The sequence below is a fragment of the Gouania willdenowi genome, chromosome 2, assembly GCF_900634775.1.
Source record: "Gouania willdenowi chromosome 2, fGouWil2.1, whole genome shotgun sequence".
In the NCBI taxonomy this organism is placed as follows: domain Eukaryota; kingdom Metazoa; phylum Chordata; class Actinopteri; order Blenniiformes; family Gobiesocidae; genus Gouania; species Gouania willdenowi.
The window spans coordinates 3,106,529-3,128,313 of NC_041045.1; the positions used below are offsets into that span (position 1 = coordinate 3,106,529).

Consider the following 21,785-nt stretch of genomic DNA (forward strand, 5'->3'; position numbering starts at 1 on the left):
GACAATATTGAAACTGTTCAAGCATTACAAGACATTGGTGGCCATAGTCAAATCACATTTCAATCACTTAAACAGTCTCATGTGACTCTCTGCAAATGAGGACAAATTAAAATGACAACCTTCATTTTTTTGGGGCCACAGAACTCAAAGACGACATTAATTGAAAACTTTAATCAGACCAGTGAATAAAGGGAGCACAAAACCGCACCGATGTGAGCTGAAAGAGCAGCAGCAGTCGCGGGTAATGAAGAATTCAGCCAGTGGAAGCTGAATCTGTCCAAAGTGACAGCTCTCTTCTCATAATACAAACTCAGTTCTGTGCATTCAGTTTGAATGTCTTCCTGAAGGTGTCTGCTCACGATCACTGCCTTCACTGTGCAGATGATCGAAACCTTGTAAACAAGCTCTGAAATGTGTCAGCTTCCTGATGGTCCAGTAACACGCACGACAAAACTCTAAATCTCATCAACAGACAGACAGCTCACAACGGGCGGCTATCATTTCATGTCTGCACACAAAAACTAGTAGATGGTGGACATGCATGGCAGCTCCAAATATAAGATAAACAGAACAAGAGCATGGACATACTTTCTTTTCTCCTTCTGTGATCCCTATTAGAGTGCTTCTGATGTGACCTTGCACAGTGTGTGGCAACCAAACGCAGGAAATTCAGACACAAACAAATGCTGCTCTCCTGACACTGTGTACACGAATGGCTGTATGCTTGGAATCTATGTAGAGACAAAACAAGCTGCAAACTTGTGTCCAAAAGAGACATTCCCGAGTGGTGACATTATGGATGAAAAGGGAAAACCTTCCAAACACCTTCAAAAGAGGAACTATTCTTGAACTGGAGGAATGCTAACAACGTCTGGCAGGGAACAAGGCCAACACGAACAACGATAGAGAGGAGGAGGAATAAAAACAAGACAACACTGTGTACAAATACACTAGGGTTTGGGCGTAGCAGTAAAGTCAAATACAAACGCAACAAATATACCTCAAAATAAAGACGAGCGGTAACCGAGGCAAAGCTAAAGGTGACAAAAGGCAGCTTTTGAAACATTAGCGACAATGTTTACAGTGAGTGGTTGACATTGGTGTGACACACTGATCTATTACTGACAACCTATCAGTTAAAGCTCCTGACTCTAGAGGAGGGGTCAAGTTCTGAACTTAGATCTGCACATTGTTGAGCCTTTTCACAGTATCCAATCCAACTTTACACATAAACCACTTTAAAACTAATGGGGCTTAAAGTTCTGAACAGTGACATCACAAGGAAAATATCTTCAAAATCTCCACTCTCTCATTGACATTGTTGGAAAACTTCCGCGCAGAGCATTGTGGGATGTGGAGTCCCGTAGACGGATGCATGGAAGAGTTTTCTTTCATTCTAAGCTGTATTTCTTGTGTTTCTTCGCCAGACAAGGAGGACAGTGACGGGCTCGACACCATTTTTGTTCTAGTTTGTTCCCATAATTCCCCGCGATATCACTTCACTCCACTCTGTGAGACATTCAATTCCGGCCAGATTTGGATCTTTTCGTGTAAACCACAAAATAAGCCTTTATCATTGTTTTGCTACAACTTCCAGCCTGTGAAAACATCAGACATGTCTTGGAAAGTCACTTTGGGAAGTTTTTTGGGAAGCAAACACAAGAAATCCAGGTAAGAATGAAGTAAAAACACATCTATGCATCCATCTACAGGACTCAATATTCCACAACGCAATGCGAAAAACTTTCTTCCACAATTTCGACACCCACATCTTTTTTTGGAGCAAAAGTTCTTTGATTCATTGATCTATGAGGCCTACACTACATCTTTATCGGATTAAAATGATCAGGGTGTGGTTCTCTTTAAAATGAACTATAATAGTTGAGAAGAAAGGCATCAGATGAGGACATATTATCCATAATCAGGTGTGATTACCAGCTTTAATACAGACTTACCGTTCACCACCACAGCAATGTCCACAAAGTCAATCTCGCCTCGCGCCTCGACGCTGGCCTCGCAGCGGTACACGCCCTCGTCAACCTTGGTCACCTGTTGGATCTGCAGGTTGTTGTTTGCCAACACTCGGAACCTGCCTTCTGGACAAAAGTTAGAACACGTGTCAAACTCAAGTCTCGGGGGCAAATGACAAAGAAAACATGAATTATTGTGTACAATACAAAATAATCCAGTTGTAGATAACACAAATTTGCCTATTTAATGAAACTCCACAATATTTTTAGGGGCTTGCAATTTTCCTTGGTTTTTATATCACATGAATGCAGTCATTTTTTATTTCAAATTGTGGAAAGAAGTGTCAATTCTTCCACAAATTTGGCAATTTTCAAATTTTTTTTTAAGTGAATTGAACTGTTATTGAAAACAAGGGCACAATGATGTTAAAATTGTTAATTTTCTCCCCCCACCTATAATCTGCGGCCCACTTGAGATCAAACAGGTCCGTATTTGACCCCTGAACTAAAATGAGTTTGACAGAGAGACAAATGATAAACAGTGAAACAAGTTAAGGAAACAACAGGAGGTCATTACCATCCCCTCCCTTTAGAAGTGAAGCTGTCACTCTTCAATTTAGTGCAGCAACTTGATAAGAATCACATACATTTATTTTTGTGCAATTACAGTTAGAGCTACTACTAAATTGTGGTCTCTTAATGACTGGGCCGAGACCTTGGCGACCTCTTGATTTGCTTTCTTAATCCCATATATTTACAACCATTCATGGTAATTAGAGTAGAAGGCTTGAAAGCCTTCCTCTCAATGCTTCATCATCATTGTGTGGCTAAAGATTTGTGCTTCATCCTCTTCAATAATCACTGTACAGAGCTGTAATTCAGTGAGGAAATCATGGGAATGGAAGTGAGTTTGGGAGGGTGACATTAGTCTCGCTCACACCTCGAAGAACACATTTTAACACCGAAGCATCTGATGGACACAAGCTTTAAAGCAGCTACGCATTTGTTTTAAAATGTGCATGGTGAATTATCAGCAGCACAGCTGTTTTTCTAAAGACAATGGATGCTGTTTGCAGTCTATTTGAGCCATCGTCATCATCCAAACGCTACCTTCTCCATGCACCCAGTGGCTGGTTTTTTTTGTTGTTGTTTTTTTAAACACCATCATCTCCAGGCTTGATGTGCTTTCCATTCATAGAATGTGCCCACACAAAGGAAGGAAACAGCTTTTCCCTTGGATTAGTTTTTTTTTTGGCTCATTGACAGGATTTTATAGTGACAGGAGAGGCCATGAAGACTCGCTGGGATATGTTTGTTCAATAATGACGAGTGTCTGGGGTGTTTGCATTAATAATGAAATCCTAAAGAGCCTGATGCCACCTCTCCACTTTTGTTTTCTTTGTTTAAATCCTTTTAAGGCAATGAAACAAAGTGTTAGTGAACATGATAAAATGTTTTCTGCTTATGTTTTAGAAAGGTAAAAACAGAATAAACACATGTTGCAAAAGTACCAAAGATAAATTATCGCCAAAGCATTCAGAAGTTTTTTTTTTTTATGTTGAGCTACTGACTTACATTAAAGGAGACATATCATGCTTTTAAATCCTTCTTTTTTACATATAAATCATACAGTTGTGGTCTATATAAAACGGAACTGCAATGCTCCTCATTATTATAGCTCCACCCCTTTTCTACCCCTTTTCAACAGAAGACTTGTCCATCCAGCTTTACATGTTCCAGCCAGAGTCTGACCCGGCGGAGCGAGATGAAAATGAAGATGATGAACCTGCAGAACCCTAACAAGTGAGCTAACACAAGCACCGAGCTAGCGCTAGTGCCAAGCTAACGTCACGAAATGCATTTTAATACAGTCTTTTCAAAGACAAAAACGTCAAAATGAAATGACTAATGAAAACTTTAGACTTAAATTAAATCACGATATCATCAAGGATCTAAAACGAGCACACAGCGCTAACATATGAAGACGGTCCAACTGCTAATGCTAACAAAACAATGACAGGGACGTCTTATCATCACACTTTTTAGCGTTATTTACAGTTTACCGAAGTGCTCTGTTCATCGTCTCCAAAGATAGAAGGAATTGAACCCTCAATCAGACAAAGTCTTTCTGTAAATCCTTCTTTATACTGGTGGAGGTTGATGAAGCAGTCATCATTGAAGTGCTTCACGCACACAAAAATGACCTTACCCACATATGTGGTACATTTCTATAAAAAATAAAACTCAACCAGGCACTTTGAAAAGGTTCTGATGCTGGGAGACGTTGTAATGAAGCGTGTGGGTTACTACATCCAACAACTGAACATTTTGATTTCTCCTCTCGTAACTTCGGCATCCTTGAGCTTGGACTACAAAATAAAAGCGAGAAATAAAAATGACGGATTGCTCGAAGTGTTGGGCCTGGAGTTGATGTCTTAATTTAGCAGTTCAGCTGCAAATACTGTGACGTTATTGTTCAAAAAACGTAATAGAGAATAGAAAAATTGAAACAGATTGAAAAATATGAGCAAAACAGAATATAAAGATATCAACGGAGCACCTGAAGAGACTAATTTGAACTTTTCTGTACTTCTAAACACTCTAAATATACAACAAAATGCATTTAAGGGCTAAAAAGGTGGATTTAGCATGATATGTCCCCTTTAAGCTCAAGATCAATGTATCAAATCAGAATAAAAAACAACAACAAAAGCAACCATTAACGAGTAACCAGTTTAATTAAGCTCTTCATTGGTTCTGGATTATTGTCAAAATAGATAATAGCATGTAAATAAAGTCAGATACTTACTGTGGTGCTCCTCGGTGATCTCCCTGTCTTGGTAGTACCACACCACGGTGGGTACAGGAGAGCTGATGACATCACACACCACCTCCGCCATCTCCCCGTGGCGAAACTCCTGCGGTGACTGAACATCTCGAAATGTCAGGCGCTCTGCGAGACCAAAACAGATGGAGAGTGAGAGGCTTTTTTTCATCCCCCGCTGAGTATATGTTTAGAGCACAAGTTGACTTGTTGAATCTCAGCCCCAGATGATGGAGAAGAAAAAACTGCTGCATTCTAAAACCTAAGGGTTAGCTGGTTTATAGAAAATGTAGTAGTTTTTATGGTTATTCATACAAAGTATGTGGGTTGGGTGAATAAGATACAGGACTAATGTATCTTAATAAATTAATATAAGCACACAATAAATCATTGAACACATTAATCTTTATTTTGAAATGAGTGAAAGGTGGTTTAACCTGAAAAATGACCAAAAAAATTAGTATTTCCGGGTTATTTTTGGATGTATTGTGTTTAAAATGAACAATGTGTGTCTGTAGGAGAGCTGTCAGTCCGTGTCTGTAGTAAACACAATACACACAGTACAGTAAAAAAAAAAAAAAAAACCATATGAGTGCATGTGCCAAGATTAATGTTTTGCAGCCAATAAAGTCCATGGATTGTAGTTTTCTTACTGGGTCTTACAAAATACTATAAAATCTCCAAAGAACAATCTACGCGACGCTAACTACTACCTACTCAATACTCACTATTCTCTCAATCCAACCTGTCGACTGTCTGAGGGGCGGGGCCAACAGCGGTGGTACATGACGTAAGAAGTCACCAAAATGTCACAAAAGCACCATTTTCAGCCAATAGCAAAATTTGGATGTAATAGCCAGATTTCACATATTTACAAGAAAATACACCAAATTAAAATTCTTTGATTAAAAATGGACATGAAGGGGATTAGTTAATCTTTAAAAAAAAAAAAAAAAAGAAGCTAAACTCCAACTTGACCCTGAGGATAACTGGAATAACACAAGGAAACGTTGTAGAACAAGTTCATAAAAAGCTCAATCCAGAGCTAAATATATGTGACGTATATGAAACACTTGATGAAACCTTTGTAAACCCTCAGTCCAACCACTTTATTAAAGTCCAGTCTTGCCACGATTAGCGGTAGCCTCATTAGTGGGTAACCAAGAACTCTTTACACAAGTGTGGGTATCGGAAACCTCCTTTGATTAAAATGAAAGAAAAAGCATCAGTAAAGTGGATGATTTACACGTTGCCAGTCATAACCATTAGCAAATAAATCAATGAGTGGAGTGAGTGTGCAGCAGAATTAGAACCACGTGCACACTTTGATTTACCCTTGATTTTTGAAAAACACTTAAACAGCTTCCAGTCACTCCCCCCTCCCTCTCAAAGGACTGTTGGTTGATTCAACAATCTTCTAATGAGGACACAATTTTTGGACCGCCGCCTCTCAACAACTGATGTGTAATCTTCTTTAACTCGCAGCCTTGTTTTGAAAGCCATCTTTTGGCGCGTGTTGAGACAGTGCCCCCACAACCACCTGTGAAAACCTGCGTGCGGCGTGAATAAATCAGCGGCAGCTCCAATATCAGTCTCTTTTGTTAGCGAGGCATTAGCATTTTGCTGTATGATTTATGCCAGGCTGCTCCTTAAAATGAGCTCTCGCTCGCTGGCTGCCTCCTCTGCCCGAGAACGTGTCGGGCATCTCAGTGTCTCCATTAACTACAAGGACACCTTTTCATGTTTCCTGTCATTCACTCTGTTGGTTTCACATCATCTCCCTTCGTTTGTGCTCCTTTTATTTCCCAAAACGACCCTCACGTCCTCCTTTCTCCCTCAGGTTTGAAGACTGTTGGTGTCACTTGCTGTTTGTATCCATTTCCTGTCTCCTTTGTAGTCGTACGACTCTACAAGAGCATCAGTGAGGGAAGCAGCCTCTCCAGAGTAACACTGCTGCACACTTGACACTCACGAATGCCAAGAACACTCGGTGCTCCTGAGCTTCTCTTCTGTGGCTCGTTAATACATCACTGTAAAGATCAATCTTTTATCTCAGCCAATTTTCTAAAGCCTTGATCCACCGTGTGTTCATTAGCTCGCAAACTTAGCCGCACGCTATATTTGAGGCATGTTTTGTCTATGTTCAAAGTGTAACAGCGTGTGGGATTTTGAGCTTCTGCAGCCTCTCCATGCAGCGTGATCATATCGGAGCGTTGCAGACGCTCATAAATCACATGTCCAACACGCTGCAGTGCACCAGGCTGTCCGAGGAGTCCCGGCAGAGCGGCGGGCTGAGGCTTTGGGCAGGTTTTTCATCCTCATGCCGCTCATGCATCTACGCTGCGAGCCCCAGTGAGCGACGCCCGGTCGTCATGGCAACAAGGGTATGAGAGAGCTGGTTATGGAGTGAATGAACTGAGGGCTGAGTAGTGGCAGGAGTGAATGAGGCTGTGATGTCTCTGTGATATATAACAGTCTTTGTGCTGGTATTAAAAACCTGGGCAGGGATTTTTTCCAATATAACTGGGAGCACATTATGAATCACAGCAGAGTGTGTTATTGAGTTGGTTCTTCTGTGATTGTGTTGCATGTAAACAGGAGCTTTTATCTTTTATTTTTTTGCTTTAATCAGGCGTTAGCAGAGCTTTTTTTTTTTTTAGCAGCCAAATTTACTGCATTACAAATGATGACAACATGCAAGATTTAAAAGGAAACATTAAAAATAGCTATTCGATACCAAAAACTTGCCCAAACCTCTATCATGTGAGTCTAACATTCATGTCAGCACTTAGAATAATGACCGATCTGAGCATTAACACAGGAAAGAACTAAGGATCTGTGTGTTTTTGTGGTCATTTTGTATATTTTTCCCTCATTTTGTGTCAATCCTGTGTCAACCACCTGCACTACTTGTATATATGTCCATATTTATAGTCATCTGTCACATATATTATTATTATTATTATAATAATTATACTGTTTCTGGTTTGTTTGTTATTTTTCTTTTGCAGCATCCACCAAGTAAAATCACTTGTATTGTCTAATAACTGTTTGGCAATAAAAATGATTCTGATTCATTTGTGTGCTTTTGAAGTATTGTAAAGTGTATTTTTGTTGTCTAGGGTCATGAGCTGTAATTAAGTGAATTTCTTGAAATCATTTTTTGCATTACAACGGACTTAAACTTAATTCAGAATAACATTTGCATTCGGAAAATCAGTTTAAAGAGGAATTCACTTCTATTCTAAAAAACGCCCATGTAAATGTGGCCAATATGTTTGGACATCACGAAAAAACTTTTGAAACAATCGTCCATATTTTGCTAAAAAAAAAAAAATTTACTACTATTTAGTTTTTGTCTCTCTTTGATTGGCAGACCTCTGATAAACAGTGCTGAGCTGTTTTAATCACTGCTGTGTGATCAGAATATTTACCACATAAATCAAATCCTCACATAAGCCTTTTAATTCATTCGAACAAATGTTTCAAACAACATTAACTGCTGTTTAATTAATATTTGTTGAGTGATAAGTTGAATTGACAGTTTTTGTGACAAGAAAAAGCTGTGGAAAGCATCGGGGGGCGAGTTTTGAATCCAACATTTATGTTTGTTTGTAGAATAAAAAGTTTAATGTGTCTGTATTGCAGTCTTACGGTATATTTCCAGCACGACTGAGGCCTCCACGGTGTGCCCGCTGGCGTCGGCGGCCTCACAGCGGTAGATGCCGGCGTCCTGTACGATGGCGTTGTAGATGATGAGCCTGGACCGGGATGTTTCTGTGTGGAGCGACATCCGTTTGGAGGGCATGATAAGCTCGCCCTGTGGATTGTACCACTCCAGCCTTACAGGCTCGCCAATAGCTGGACAGAGGAAAAACATACAGATGTTCAATGACACTCAGGATCATTTGTTTCTATTCGGACAAAGCAGGGATGGGCAACTATTACAGCGGAGGCCACAAAACTGTGGTTATATCTGATCCGAGGGCCACATGATCATCATTCATGTCAGCATTTAGAATAATGACCAATCACAGCATTAACAGGGGAAAAAGGGTCATTTTGTGCGTTCTTGTTGTGATTTGGTGTATTTTTTTCTGTCATTTTGTGTAATTTGTTAACAGTTTGTGTTTTAGGAGCTATTCTGTAATGTTGTTGTTGTTTTGTGGTCATTTTGTTTCTTTTGCGTGATTGCTGTGTTCATCTTTGTCGTCATTTTAAGTTTTATGAGTCATTTTGTGTATTTTTGGAACTGTTTGTGTACTTTGTGTGTTTTGGGAGTTATTTTGTGTCATGTTTCATACTCAATTTTTGGGGATTTACTGCAAAAAAAAAAAAAAATCAGACTGAGGACCACATGTGGCCCTCGGGCCGCCAGTTGCCCATGTCTGCTTTAAAGAATTGTGTTATATTAATTCGCATATTTAAAGGCCTATTTTGACAAAAAAACAGATTTGTTGAGAACAATTGGTTTTGTCCTTCCATTTCGGGATATTTGTGCTGTACGCACAGCTCTACAGACAACTACTGAGTAAATCTTTTTTTTTTTTTTTTTTTGGTAGATCTCTACTGCCATGTTAAGCAGCCTGAAGTCCTATCTGTCAGATAAAAGAAGAAGCACCAGTGGGAGCCAACAGGAGGAACCACACAGACTAATAATGAACACCAAGTTCCAACTGAACAGTGAGCTTTGAATCTCTAGTGTAGGATTCATAGATCAATGAATCAAACATCGTTTACTCCAAAAAGAAAAACAGGAAACAGGTTGAAGTTACCACTCGAAAGTTGGAGTTGGTCTCCACCGTAAACACCACCTTATCGACATTTTCGGTAAAGCTTTGCGCATTGCATTGTGGGAAGTAGAGTAGACGGATGCAGAGAAGTGTTTATATTTTATTCTAAACGTGATTTCTTGTGTTTGTCCACAAAAACTGACTTCCTCATGCATTTGTTGTGTTTTCATTGACTGAAAGTTGTGGCAAATCAATGGCGGATGTTTAGTTTTACGATTGGAGTAAATGACCTTTGATTAACTGATCTATGACGCCTACACAATGTTTTTACCTAATAAAAAACAGCTTTAAAAACATGCATTTGACTGGTTTTTTTTCCCAACTTATGACTATATTTAAAGTGATTTTAAATAAGAGGCAGGTGCACTTTTATTAAACAGTTTCACCTTTCATGTGATGTATTCTTCTTCATGCCCCGAGCCAGCTTTAATACGCGCCGTGCTCCCCTAAGTGGGATAAGCAGGCACAGATGATTGGATTGGATATCTGTCTTTCCGTTCTTAAACGAACCTGAATGCCTGATTTTTCCATTCCTGACGCTTGTGTTTTGTCGGCTGAGCTGAGGATGTAAGTCGAGGGAACAAACGCGTTCACATGCTTATGTTGTAATCTTGGATTTACATAGCTGAGAAGGAACGAGACATATGTCGGCTGTGAATTCCACTCAAATGTATGCAGATTATCTCTACAGTGTAAACACACAAACATGATAAGCAGAGACCAATGCAACACTTGAATGGTGACTATTTGAATTTTTTAGTCACTGTATGAGAGAAATGCATTAGTGTGAGTTTGTTGACAAAAAATTGACAATAAGATGGTTATTATTATGATTATTCTTAAAAATACATGTAAATGGACACATAGCAAAATATATAAACTATAACCGACAGTCTTTATGACAAAAATTTGATTTAAACTCAGTTGCACTTTAGTCAAAAGACATTGGCTGTGTTTCAAATAGCACACACCATACTATACACTATAATCTCAATGAGTATACACTGTATTATATACGATTAGTATGATTAGTATGGTGACCGTTCCCACTGAGGCTAAATTTCTCCGTCGATTTGCCACCTTTGAAAATTCTGGAAACATTTTAAGCGAGAAAGTGACCAAGTAGAAAAAACACATTTCATGCCGACATTTTGGAGATTTTTGGAGATTATGCTCCTGACAAAACTTCTGTTTTACTTCAACACAAGAGCGTTAAAAAACTAATTCAAGACAAAAGGAGACGGTTTTGTTTGATTTTTAGCTTGAAGCTGGTTCCAGGACCATTTTACATTCCGCTCTCAATGCATCATGGGGTGGTTGAGTATGACTAGCGTAGCGTGCTCAACATGCATACTTAAAAATTGTCCCGCTATAGTATATATCCAGGTATTTCTTTTAATACTATCTAATGTGAACGCACTACATACTCATTTTAATGTCAGACTTCGACATTTCAAAGTCAGCCAATGACCAAAGCTAAATCAAAATGTGCAGTCAATGCTAACACTGAAATGCATGTTCATTCCTTTTAATATACAATTCCTCTCACTACCTCCTACATTGCCTAAAATTTCTAGCTAAGCGCTATTAGCACAGGGTGCTACGCCCTCCAACAACCATTACAGTCACATTCTTTGACGTGCGTCTCTGCTGTTCATTACTCTCACGGCGAACAATCATCTATCTTATAGTGCGAGTGATGGTTCTCCTCCTCTCTGCTGGCTGGGAACAGATACGCAGTTAGCATGGCTACAGACACCTCTGTGTACCTGTTTGTGTGGATTATCGCCTGCTTCTATTTAACAGGAAGTTAAACACAGTTACTTCACAGATGATTTGTGCAGACAGGAGTGTGTGGGAGGCCTGTGTCTCTCCATCGGGTCTCACAATGTACAAATAATCCAGCAATATTACAGATATTTGGTTAAAAAACAAAGCTATCACCATAATGACTGACATCCAGAAAAAGAGGGTGATTAATTTTAAGGCATGAGGCCTGAATGATGATCTGCTGACAGCGCATAACTTCAATTTGGCATTTTCTCAGCATGCGCTGGAATCAAAAAGAACAGCCTATACTTTAGGGTGGGATTGCTAGGATGTGTAACCCCTCTTCAACGATCAGAGGGAAGTGAAGCTCGTACAATGAAGAGTATTCACTCAACACGTCCCTGGTTGTCAACATTAGCCCAACCAACGCTGTGATGTTTGGCCACGGTCTAAATGTAATTGTGCGTTACGGCTCCAGCTTTGACACAATGCAAAGGAATCATAGAAAAGACCATCGCTGTGAGAGCTCATTGACTGCCTTTGTGACTCTGGCTTACTGCCACCTCAGTCACATGGGGAGTTAAACACACACACACCTGAACAACAGTTTACCAGCCTCCTCATTTGTCGCGCAGCAACCATGAGCTCATTTCACATGAGAGGCGAGCCATTTCCATTGTTTCCCACACGTCTGAGTGCTGCAGTCAGCGTTAGATTGAGAACTGATGGAAAAACAACTTTCATGACCTGGAGCTAGTTTTCAAAGCTCGCTCAGGCTTGAGAACTTTTTTTTTTGACTTTGACGTCCTGGTGAGTGTAAACAATCAAAACTACATCCCAAAGTTTGAAAGGAAACATAATTCCATTAATGGCTGTTGTGGCTTAGATTTGATGTTTTCCACATGCTGTTTTATTCCCCGACATTAGATTGTAATAAATACTGAATATATAAGTGGAAAACAAGAAAGTGCTTTCATATTTATATTTTTGTCATTGTAGAAGTATTTTATTCTAATGAAAGGAAAAAGGACTGATGAGGACATGTTACTGAAATGTAAGAGATACAGGCTTGTGATCTGAGGGTTGTTGGTTTAAATCCCAGAGTCAGACCAAGATCTCCACCAGCCATAAATGCTATTCAGCATGGGGTAAATGCACTAATTAATCTAAATGTCCAAAAACATGTCAATCAACTTTACTGGAGTCTCCAAATGATGTCATTAGGTGTCATTCATTAAATTATGACACTTTTGGTGCAATGTTGGTATTCTTGGGGTTAGGTAGAGGGATCTAGTGGGGTTAGGGGTCAGGGCAGACAGGCAACTGGCGGCCCAGGGGCAATATTAAGCCCTCGGTCTATTGTTATGTGGCCCCAAAAGTAAATGCATAAAATGACAGAAAAATACACAAAACAAGAGCAAAAACACATTAAAAAAACACAAAGAATTACAACATTGCACGAAAATGCATTAAAATACAAGAGAAAAAAAACACACAAAACTACAACAATAATGAATAAAACAACAACAGAAACACACAAAATGACTCAGAAAAATAGACAAAATTACAGAAATTGACAACTAAAGTACACCAAAAGGCAAGAAAAACACAAACAATGACTGCAAACCCACAGTGCAAAACAACAAGCAAAACAACAACAGAAATAGGCAAAAATTACTCCAAAAAAACGCAAAATGACAGCACTAATACACGATATGACTCAAAAAAACATTTTACAGGACTACAGAAATGCACAAAATGCCTCACAACGAGCAACACAACAAACATACACAGAATGAAAAAACACACAAATTGAGGATAAAAACTCTTTGTTCTTTCCTGTATTAATGCTCAGATCACTCCTTATTCTAAATGCTGACACGAATGTTGATCATGTGACCCTCCAATCAAACAAACACATTTTTGTGCCCCCGCTGTGATAAAAGTTGCCCACCCACTGGGTTAGGATAACAAACGACACTTAATGACAGCCTTCATGACACTTTATTCGTGCTAACGAAAGGTGTCACGTCATAATAATGACGGCGTAATGACAGGCTTTATGTATAAAACTAGTAGTAAAGTTATATGAAGAGCTTTTATTATTATTATTATTAGAGGTGGGCGGACCTTTACCAAAACTATCATCAAAATAAAACAGGAGGTACAACAACAAGCTGTGATCGAGGACCCTCGTGTATGTTTTCATTCAGCAGAAAAAGCCACCAGACGGCCTTCTCTTCCCTCTTTTCTTCTTCCTGTGGATCACTGTGTTCCTTATCGCCTCCTGACCTCCTATACGCTCTGCACTGCAACACTGATTCCCACAATAGCAGCAGCTCAATTGAAACGTCCAATGAGAAACATCTCTATAGAGAAGCTCCCCTCTGTAGACTAGTCGCAGTGGTCTTTACCAAAAAGCATACAGCTGTGAACAGATTGTACATCTCTGTTTGAAAGGACAGAACTGTTGAATACCTGGAACATTCAGTAAGTAAGTAATCTTTATTTATAGAGCGCATTTCACTGGTAAAACCACAAAGTGCTTTACACAAAGAGAACATGCAAAAACAGCCACAAATAACATGGGAGACAAGAACATTCAAACACCATTCAAGGCCAATTATAACTTTTCTAGCACTTAGCAGATGCATTAAAGTAGAAATTCAGCTGAATTTCACGGATAAAAAGGTGAAAAATACATCACAAGGCAGATCATTTGTTCTTGGAAATGTCAGAAAAAGGACATTTACCAGTTGTCATGGAAATTTTATTTTCATTCATTTCCTGTAAGATAAAGGTAAATGCTTCAAAGAACATGGATGTGTTCTTTATTTTATTTTCTAATTCTACTTTATTAAAAAGGCTTGAGCGCAGTGTGGCTTCTCTAGGCTACGACAACTGCGTTATCACATCACACAAAAGTTTAATCTTCTGGGTTTAATGATGAAAAAATGGGTGTTCGCTTTATCCGAGTCATTGTCAGCTTTGACTGACAATAGTTCAGTGACATAAAGTCTGCAGGACCAGGATTTACCAGGGGAGAGAGTTTGATTTGGGAGTCAAAGCAACAACAGCGTCAGACAACTGAGAAACGACAAAGACAAACCAAGCCTGGTGAGAAATACCAGTGACAATGTTCTATAGGTTCATTTAAACCTTATGTGAACACATTTTCTCCTTTACGCTGTGGTCATTGGTTTTGTCAAACCTTTAACTTTTGATTATTATAAAAGGGATTTTGTTCCACTGACTCGTCTCACCAGCATAAAGAAGGACACTCCTGCTCTTTTCTGGTGTTTTCATAAGTTTAACAGTTATTTATTGATTGATTTACCCTTTCAAATCTACTGGAACAGTGTCATCATACTGATTCTGAGGGGCGTACTGAGGATTATACTGACTCCAAGGTAGGGGTGCGTGATATGAACCAAAAGTCGTAATGGAAATATACAACATACATTTCATTCATTTTTAATTCAAATAAAGTCAGACCAGAAAAAGTATTCTGGGTGAAATTGTCAGATGTAACATGCCACACGGACACATTTATTAACAAACAGCTGATCAATATACGCCACTTTAGTCTTTTTTCTCCTCTGAGGGACAGCACGTGTGAGTGAGTTCTGTAGTGTGGCTTGTTTAAGGGAAGGGTTAGGACGCACTCAGAAATCCATCTAACTGTGCTTTTCATGCTGTTCTGGGAAATAGTGAAATCAGCAACTCCTACAGTATATATACAGTATTGCAAATATAATTAATTAATTTAATTAATTAATTAATTAAATCGGGGCTTTCGCCTTTAATTGGCCATGTAATGTTTGTACATTAATGGAATTTGTCCTCTGCATTTAACCCATCCCTGAGGAGCAGTGGGCAGCCATTTTTGCGGCGCCTGGGGAGCAGTTCGGGGTTAAGGGACTTGCTCAACATCCCACAGTGATGGCCCAGGTGAGGCTTGAACCGGCAACCCTCCACCTTGATATATCTTGAATCTCAATATATTGCCCAGCCCTACTCGAAGGGGTTATACCAACTCTGAAGTATTATGTCCTTTCAGAATAAAAGTTGATCACACAGGCAGCTGATTTTATAAAGGTTGCACATGGCCCCTTCAAAACAAAAGCTGATTCTGTGAAGCTTTCCTTTCCTACACGTCCCACCTGCTTCCTCTCTTGTGTTTTCTCCAGGAAATGCAAATTATCAAGTGATTTTTCTGATAACACAACCTCTTGTTGTTGATGAGGAAATGTACGATCAAAGAGTTTAAACACGTTCCTCCCGACTCAATGCTAAAAAGTAGGAACCCTAACCCTAACTCTTCCAGGGTCTCACCGTGCATCCCACTGCTCTAGCCTTGTTACTAATAATACTACAGGAAGGAAAAAATAATGCTTGTTGCCCACATGTTAGCATCAAGCATTGAAATGATGACGCTATTTATGTGTAATTTAATACACTCTCATTTAGCACACCATGGTGCACACTATGGACAGCCCCCCAGGTGAGACTTCTCTCCCTCTGGCTGGGACTGAAACGGAGTTTGGCAGGTGAGAGGAGGCAGCCTGCAGGGGGCGTGTCCAGCCCGGCGGCGTGTGTGGCCGCCCCCGCTGCAGTGTGTGGTTCTGCTGCTGGGTTCTCTTTGTGAATTCATTCACCACAAGGTCAAACAGTGTGTGTGTGTGTGTGTGTGTGTTTGTACCTGTGCAGATGAAAAACTTGGACTCTCCGACACTGAGCTCGACTTTATTCAAGGATATGGAGATCTGCAGAGCAGCTGGAACAGAAAACAAATAAACAAAAAGGTTATTACACAAGAAAATACTCAATGCAAAGGCTTTACAAATACTCTGTTACTGTACATAAGTACTTTTTTGGTTAGGGTTATTTTTTGGGCGACTTTTTACTCTTACTCATTAGTTTTATTAACAAATATCTGTACTTTCTAATCCTCCTTAGATTTAAAAATAAATAAAAAATGAGCTTGTTACTTTAAAGACGTAAAAAGACAAACCAACAGGAGCCATGTACCAGTTTTATACTAGTTCTTAAAAATATTAAAGTCTAGGTTTTATTTCCAAATTGTATTTATTATGAGTGCTAAATTCTCCATGTGTTCTAAGGTAAAGTTATCTTGTTTCCATGTACCAGTATTCTACAAATACTTAAAAAATAAAAGATGTGGAACTTGTTGGTTTAAAAACCCTGTTTTATTATTGAAGGGACATTGTTTTACTTTTTACTTTCAACTTCAATACTTTCACCAGTTGTTTTTTTTAGTTCAAGTATCTATACTTTTACTTGAGCACTGAAGATTAGTACTTTTGCCACAAAGAAAGCTTTACTAAACATATTCATCCTCTCTGACATGAGCCTCTACACAAAGAAAAGAGAAGCTTTTATGAAATGGTGAAGCTGTTCTAGTCTGAGCTCTACTGTCAATAAAAAAAATAACAGTTATTATATTCCATTTGGAACCCACAGGGCTGGCAACGGTTTCTTTTTAAAGAAACAATAACCTAATTTTACGTTACGGCGGCTGGTCTGAAACCTTCTGCTCGGGATAACATTGGCACTTCCAGCCTTAGGGAATGCTATTTGCAGTTATCACTCTTGGCAATGGCTGAATGGGATTTTCGAGAGGCGGAAAGGAAGCGAAACCAGTAAATAGCTCAATAATACTGGTGTTTTTCTGCGTGTAAAAAGGAGGTGTAAGATTTGTTTTTTCTTCCATCCCTCCAATGATGTTAACGCAGCACTAAACTAAAGGAAAAGGAAAGAATGGGTAGAAAAAGAGTGCTGCAGGCAAGCATTCACTCACTCGCACAATAAGAAGAGTTACAAGAAGACTTACAAGTAAACTACAATCAAAAGCCTTTTGTGAGCCATGTTTTATTGCAATTGTTGCAGTGAGGTCAAAGAAAGGCTCTCAACGGGAAGTTTTTAAGCTCGTGGTAAAATACAGTTATAGGCAGAGGTGAAAGTAACAGATTACAAGTATTCACGTTACTGTAATTGAGTTGCTTTTATGGGTACTTGGATTTTTGGAGTATATTTTCCAAATCAGTAACTTCACTTGTACTTAAGTATGTTATACTTATATTTTTGTTGTTGTAAAATGATCAACGCACATAGTGAAACTACAAAAAAAAACATCAAATGATCAGACAACAATCAAATGCATCGCATCATAGCCGACCAATCAGATTAAGCGTAATGCACAGCATTAAACGCCGGTTATTTTCTCAGTTTTAGATTTCATAAATAATAATAATGCTAAGAATAAAGGTCCGCACAACTGCGTGGTTAGCTCCCAATTTACGTTTTAATTTACACCAAATTTGGTGTAAATAAAACTGAAATTGGGAGCAAACCATGCAGTTGTGCAGACCTTTTTTCTCAGCATCTTTGGACCTTTTTGATCCAGCACATGCCTCAAAAAAAAAAAAAAAAAAAAAAAAAAAGGGAAGTGCGTGTTTTTTGATTGTGCTACATAAATAATAATAATGATAACATTGCATTTCTCAGGCGCCTTTCAAAACCTTATATTAAAAAATAAAATGATAAACAATAAAATATAAATGAATACAATGAAAACATACATGGCTGTAAACATTCAAGATAGAATAAAAATGCATTTATACTTGGAGCGTGAGAATTTTTTTAAATTTTGAATTGACTTCATTGCTGTTATTTAATTATAAAAAAATTTAAAAATAGATAATTCTAAGTTTTTTTTTTAAAAGACTTTTATTTTATATAGATGCCTTTGTGGGAGATAAATTAAACTGTTCTCTTCTTTTTTAAGTTTTTACATGAGATGTTTACTGTATGCAAGGAAACCGTGGCAAGATTTATTAGCAAAAATAAACATTAGGGGTGAAAGAAACTAGTAACTTTTACTTTGAGTACTATTTAATTTAGCTACTTTTAACTTTTTCTTGAGTATTTTATGTATGAATTACTTGTACTTTAGTACAATTTCAATCAAGTAACAGTACTTCTACTTGTGTAGTATACTGTATATCAGTAGTCTTTACTAGAGCTGGGCAATGTATCGTGATTTAAAGTGATATATCGAGTTTTAAAGACAATATTGTCTATATTGAGATATAGCCATATATACTGTACATCCATCCATTTTCAGACCGGCTTTGTCCTATTTCAGGGTCGTGTGCCTATCTCTGGCTCACACTAGGCGTTAAGCGGGGGTCACATCATCATCGAGTATTTAATATTATTCATAGAGCGCAATCAAACAGTGTCCTCCTTTAAAAATTTTCCATATTCCTGTGATATACTGTATATTTTTATAGCTTGTTTATTTATTCACTTTTTTTTACATTTTTTTTTTTTTGTACATGCCGAAAAAGGAGACGAGAGAAGCAGTTTGCTTATCTAGGTCCCGTCCCCTGTTTTGTACATCAAAAATTTACATGGGTTTACATGTCTCTATGGTCAAACATTCTTAGGTTGTTCTGAACAGTCCTTTTTTTGTGTAGGATTTATTCTCATCTGTAGTCAGTGTTGTCTTTTTTTTAATTCTTATTCCTCCTCCTCTCTATCGTTGTTTGTGTCGGCCTTGTTCCCTGTCAGACGTTGTTTGCATTCCTCCAGTTCAAGAAAGGTTCATCTTTTTTTGAAGTTGTTCGAAAGGTTTTTCCCTTTTCATCCACGACGTCACCACTCAGGAAGGTCTCTTTTGGGCAACAAGTTTGCAGCTTGTTTTGTCTCTACCTCAAGGTTGTTGTTAGTTCTATTGGCAGTGTTGTATTTTCCACTGTTATATTTAACCATTTCTTGTATAAACACATTTTCATGAATTAAAATACTTGTTTTTACGAGTCGCTGCTTTTCCAGCACAGTTAGATGGATTTTTGAGTGTGTCCTAACCCAGACCTTTCCCTAAACATCTGCACTACAGAACTCACCCACACGTGTTGTCCCTAACTGGATAAAAAAAATGTGTTTATTTTTTAATAAATGTGCCTGTGTGGTTTTGCAATCAGCAAATTTAACCCAGAATTATTCTTCTGGTCAGACTTGAGATTTATATCATATATCGCCATTTTGAGAAAAAATATTGAGATATTTTGAGTTTTGGTCCATATTGCCCAGCCCTACTCTTTACACCTCTTCTAGTATAATAGTAGAAGTCTTTACGTAGGATGAGGACATCCTGCTCATACACAAAGAGCCTGGATCACAGTGGGGAGAGGGCGAGTGTATCTGGCTGTTTAAGGTGACGAGTGCTGATTGGCTGCTGATTCTAGGCCGGAGCCACTTGACGCAGCAGTGGTCGCGGCGCAGCGCTGACTGAAGCAGGAAGTTTGATGAGGCTGTCAGAGAAGCAGTGCAGCGAGGCTAGTTAGGATCTAAATCCAAATACACAGCCTACCACGAGCCACGCAGAGGAAACACGCTCACAAGCTGAATAATGATCGTCTGTGTGACGCTGAGAGCTCGGGGAAGCTCGACATAAGTGAGAGAATAATGATCCACCACCCAGGAAAGTGCTGCAGTGCCATTTCCTGCAGTTATCACTAAACGCCATCTGACATGACACCAAGCTGCCTATAGGTGGCACATCTAACACATTAACAGCAAAATGCTTCTCTCGTCTCCTTTTTCGGCATGTACAAAAAAAAAAAAAAAAAGAAAAACATAACTGTGAATGCAACCATGTCGAAAATAAACTGAACAAATAAATAAATAATTAAAAAAAACACACTTGTTTGATTTTTTTAACACAATTTTGCATCTGATGCATCAGCATACACTTACACATATTGAACGTGTTAACTTAAAGTTAAATTATCTACACCAGTGTTTATCAAGCTTTTTAGGCTCAAGTACCCCCCTTTATCTTTGTCCGACTACAACATTTGGCTTAGAAAACCATTTAAAAAACAACTATAGAGCATAATAATGGAATGAATGAGTGATAAAACACTTTTTAAGGAATCTCATTTTGTAAATTAGTGGAAAGAATGCAGTATTTAGTGCAGTGGTTCCCAACCTGACCCTGTTTTGATATAAAGATAGAGTTTTTTTTTTTTTTTTTTAATTACATTTTGAAAACGTTTGAGCTCAGATGTTTTTACTGCATTTTAGTTTGACCAGATTTATATTTCACAAAGTGAACGTATAGAAATACACTTGTTTCAGATCGTGTTTTGTTTTAATAAAAAAAAAAAAATCAGAAGAATAATTTCAATTTTTCAGAAATTTCAGGCATTTAAACTCCAGGCGAATCCCACATCAGGTCCCGACCCCAAGGTTGGAAAACTAGGTCTTAGTGGCTCCTGGAAAAAAATATTTCTATTAGAGATGTAACGATTCACTCAACTCCCGATACGATTCGATTCACGATACTGGGTTCACGATACGATTCTCTCACGATTTATTTTACAAAATGGGACTGTAGACACATTTTTTTTTTTGGAAAAAAAACTAGAAAATACTGTATTATTTTCCTTTTATTTTTCATTGTCAAAAGAATTCCTTGATAAACAATTCAAAACAATGCAATTTAATTAAAAATAAATCTTGAATGAAATAAATAAAGGAATAATACAAACAAAAATGAAGCCTATTAATTTAAATTCTGGTTCTATAATAAACAATGCAAAACTGCATAATAGTTCTTTTTCTTTTAAAAGTGCAACTGAAAATGTATTTTGTGCCTTAACAACACAGTGGTCGATTGACATGCAGATATCTTGCAGTGAAGAAGAGAAGCTATGCTAGCAGACAGAGCTAATAGAAAAACGTGACTTTTACAGATATTCAAGTAATATTACAGATATTCTTTCGGTGCTTAAGGGGTAATGAATCATTTATTAACATATTTAAGAATAGAAGGCGGCCAGAAAGAAAGTATTAGCAGACTCCGCCCGCCGCCTACACTTGTGGATAGCGCTGCTGGTTAAAAAAAGTACTGTGATTCAATTTTCAGAAAATCGATATCAACCGTGATAACTATGAATCGATTTTTAACTGCCTTACGATTAATCGTTACATCCCTAATTTCTATAGTTTTATAGTCATCTTACACCTGGGGTAGAACCAAGACTGACACTTTATTTGTTAATTTTCTACTCTCTCTTGTACCCCCTGTAGCGCCAACGTAACCCTAGGGGTCTTTCAGGCAAAGATCTTCAATTTATTGATTATATGAGGCTTATAAAACACAACAGTACCAACACACACACACGCACATTTTTTTCAGATGAGAACAAACACTGATAATCGTGTCTATTTAACCTGGTGCCCTTCTACGGACCCCGTTTCAAACCTAAGCCAGGTTCCAATCAGTGCTCAATGGTTTTCAATTATTAATCGATCACTGTCTGTTCAACCTCCAGGTGATTGATCATGTGCAACAAGCACACACAAAGCCCAGCTGACGAAAGGAAACTGTCCAAA

The 21,785-nt window shown here is 38.3% G+C and overlaps 1 protein-coding gene across 8 annotated transcripts in view; it reads right to left on the reverse strand.

Moving 5' to 3' along the window:
* Nucleotides 1–21,785, reverse strand: part of LOC114478280 (neural cell adhesion molecule 2-like) — a 277,638-nt gene that overhangs the window by 77,248 nt on the left and 178,605 nt on the right. For 5 of the 8 annotated variants that reach the window (XM_028471270.1, XM_028471293.1, XM_028471253.1 and 2 more), the window contains exons 2-5: nt 16,060–16,134; nt 8,449–8,655; nt 4,780–4,923; nt 1,956–2,096 (exon numbers count right to left, since the gene is read on the reverse strand). In XM_028471270.1, the coding sequence (XP_028327071.1) occupies nt 1,956–2,096; nt 4,780–4,923; nt 8,449–8,655; nt 16,060–16,134 (567 nt within the window). The remainder of the gene's footprint in view (nt 1–1,955; nt 2,097–4,779; nt 4,924–8,448; nt 8,656–16,059; nt 16,135–21,785) is intronic. The other 3 variants (XM_028471279.1, XM_028471297.1, XM_028471263.1) reach the window with 1 other exon arrangement.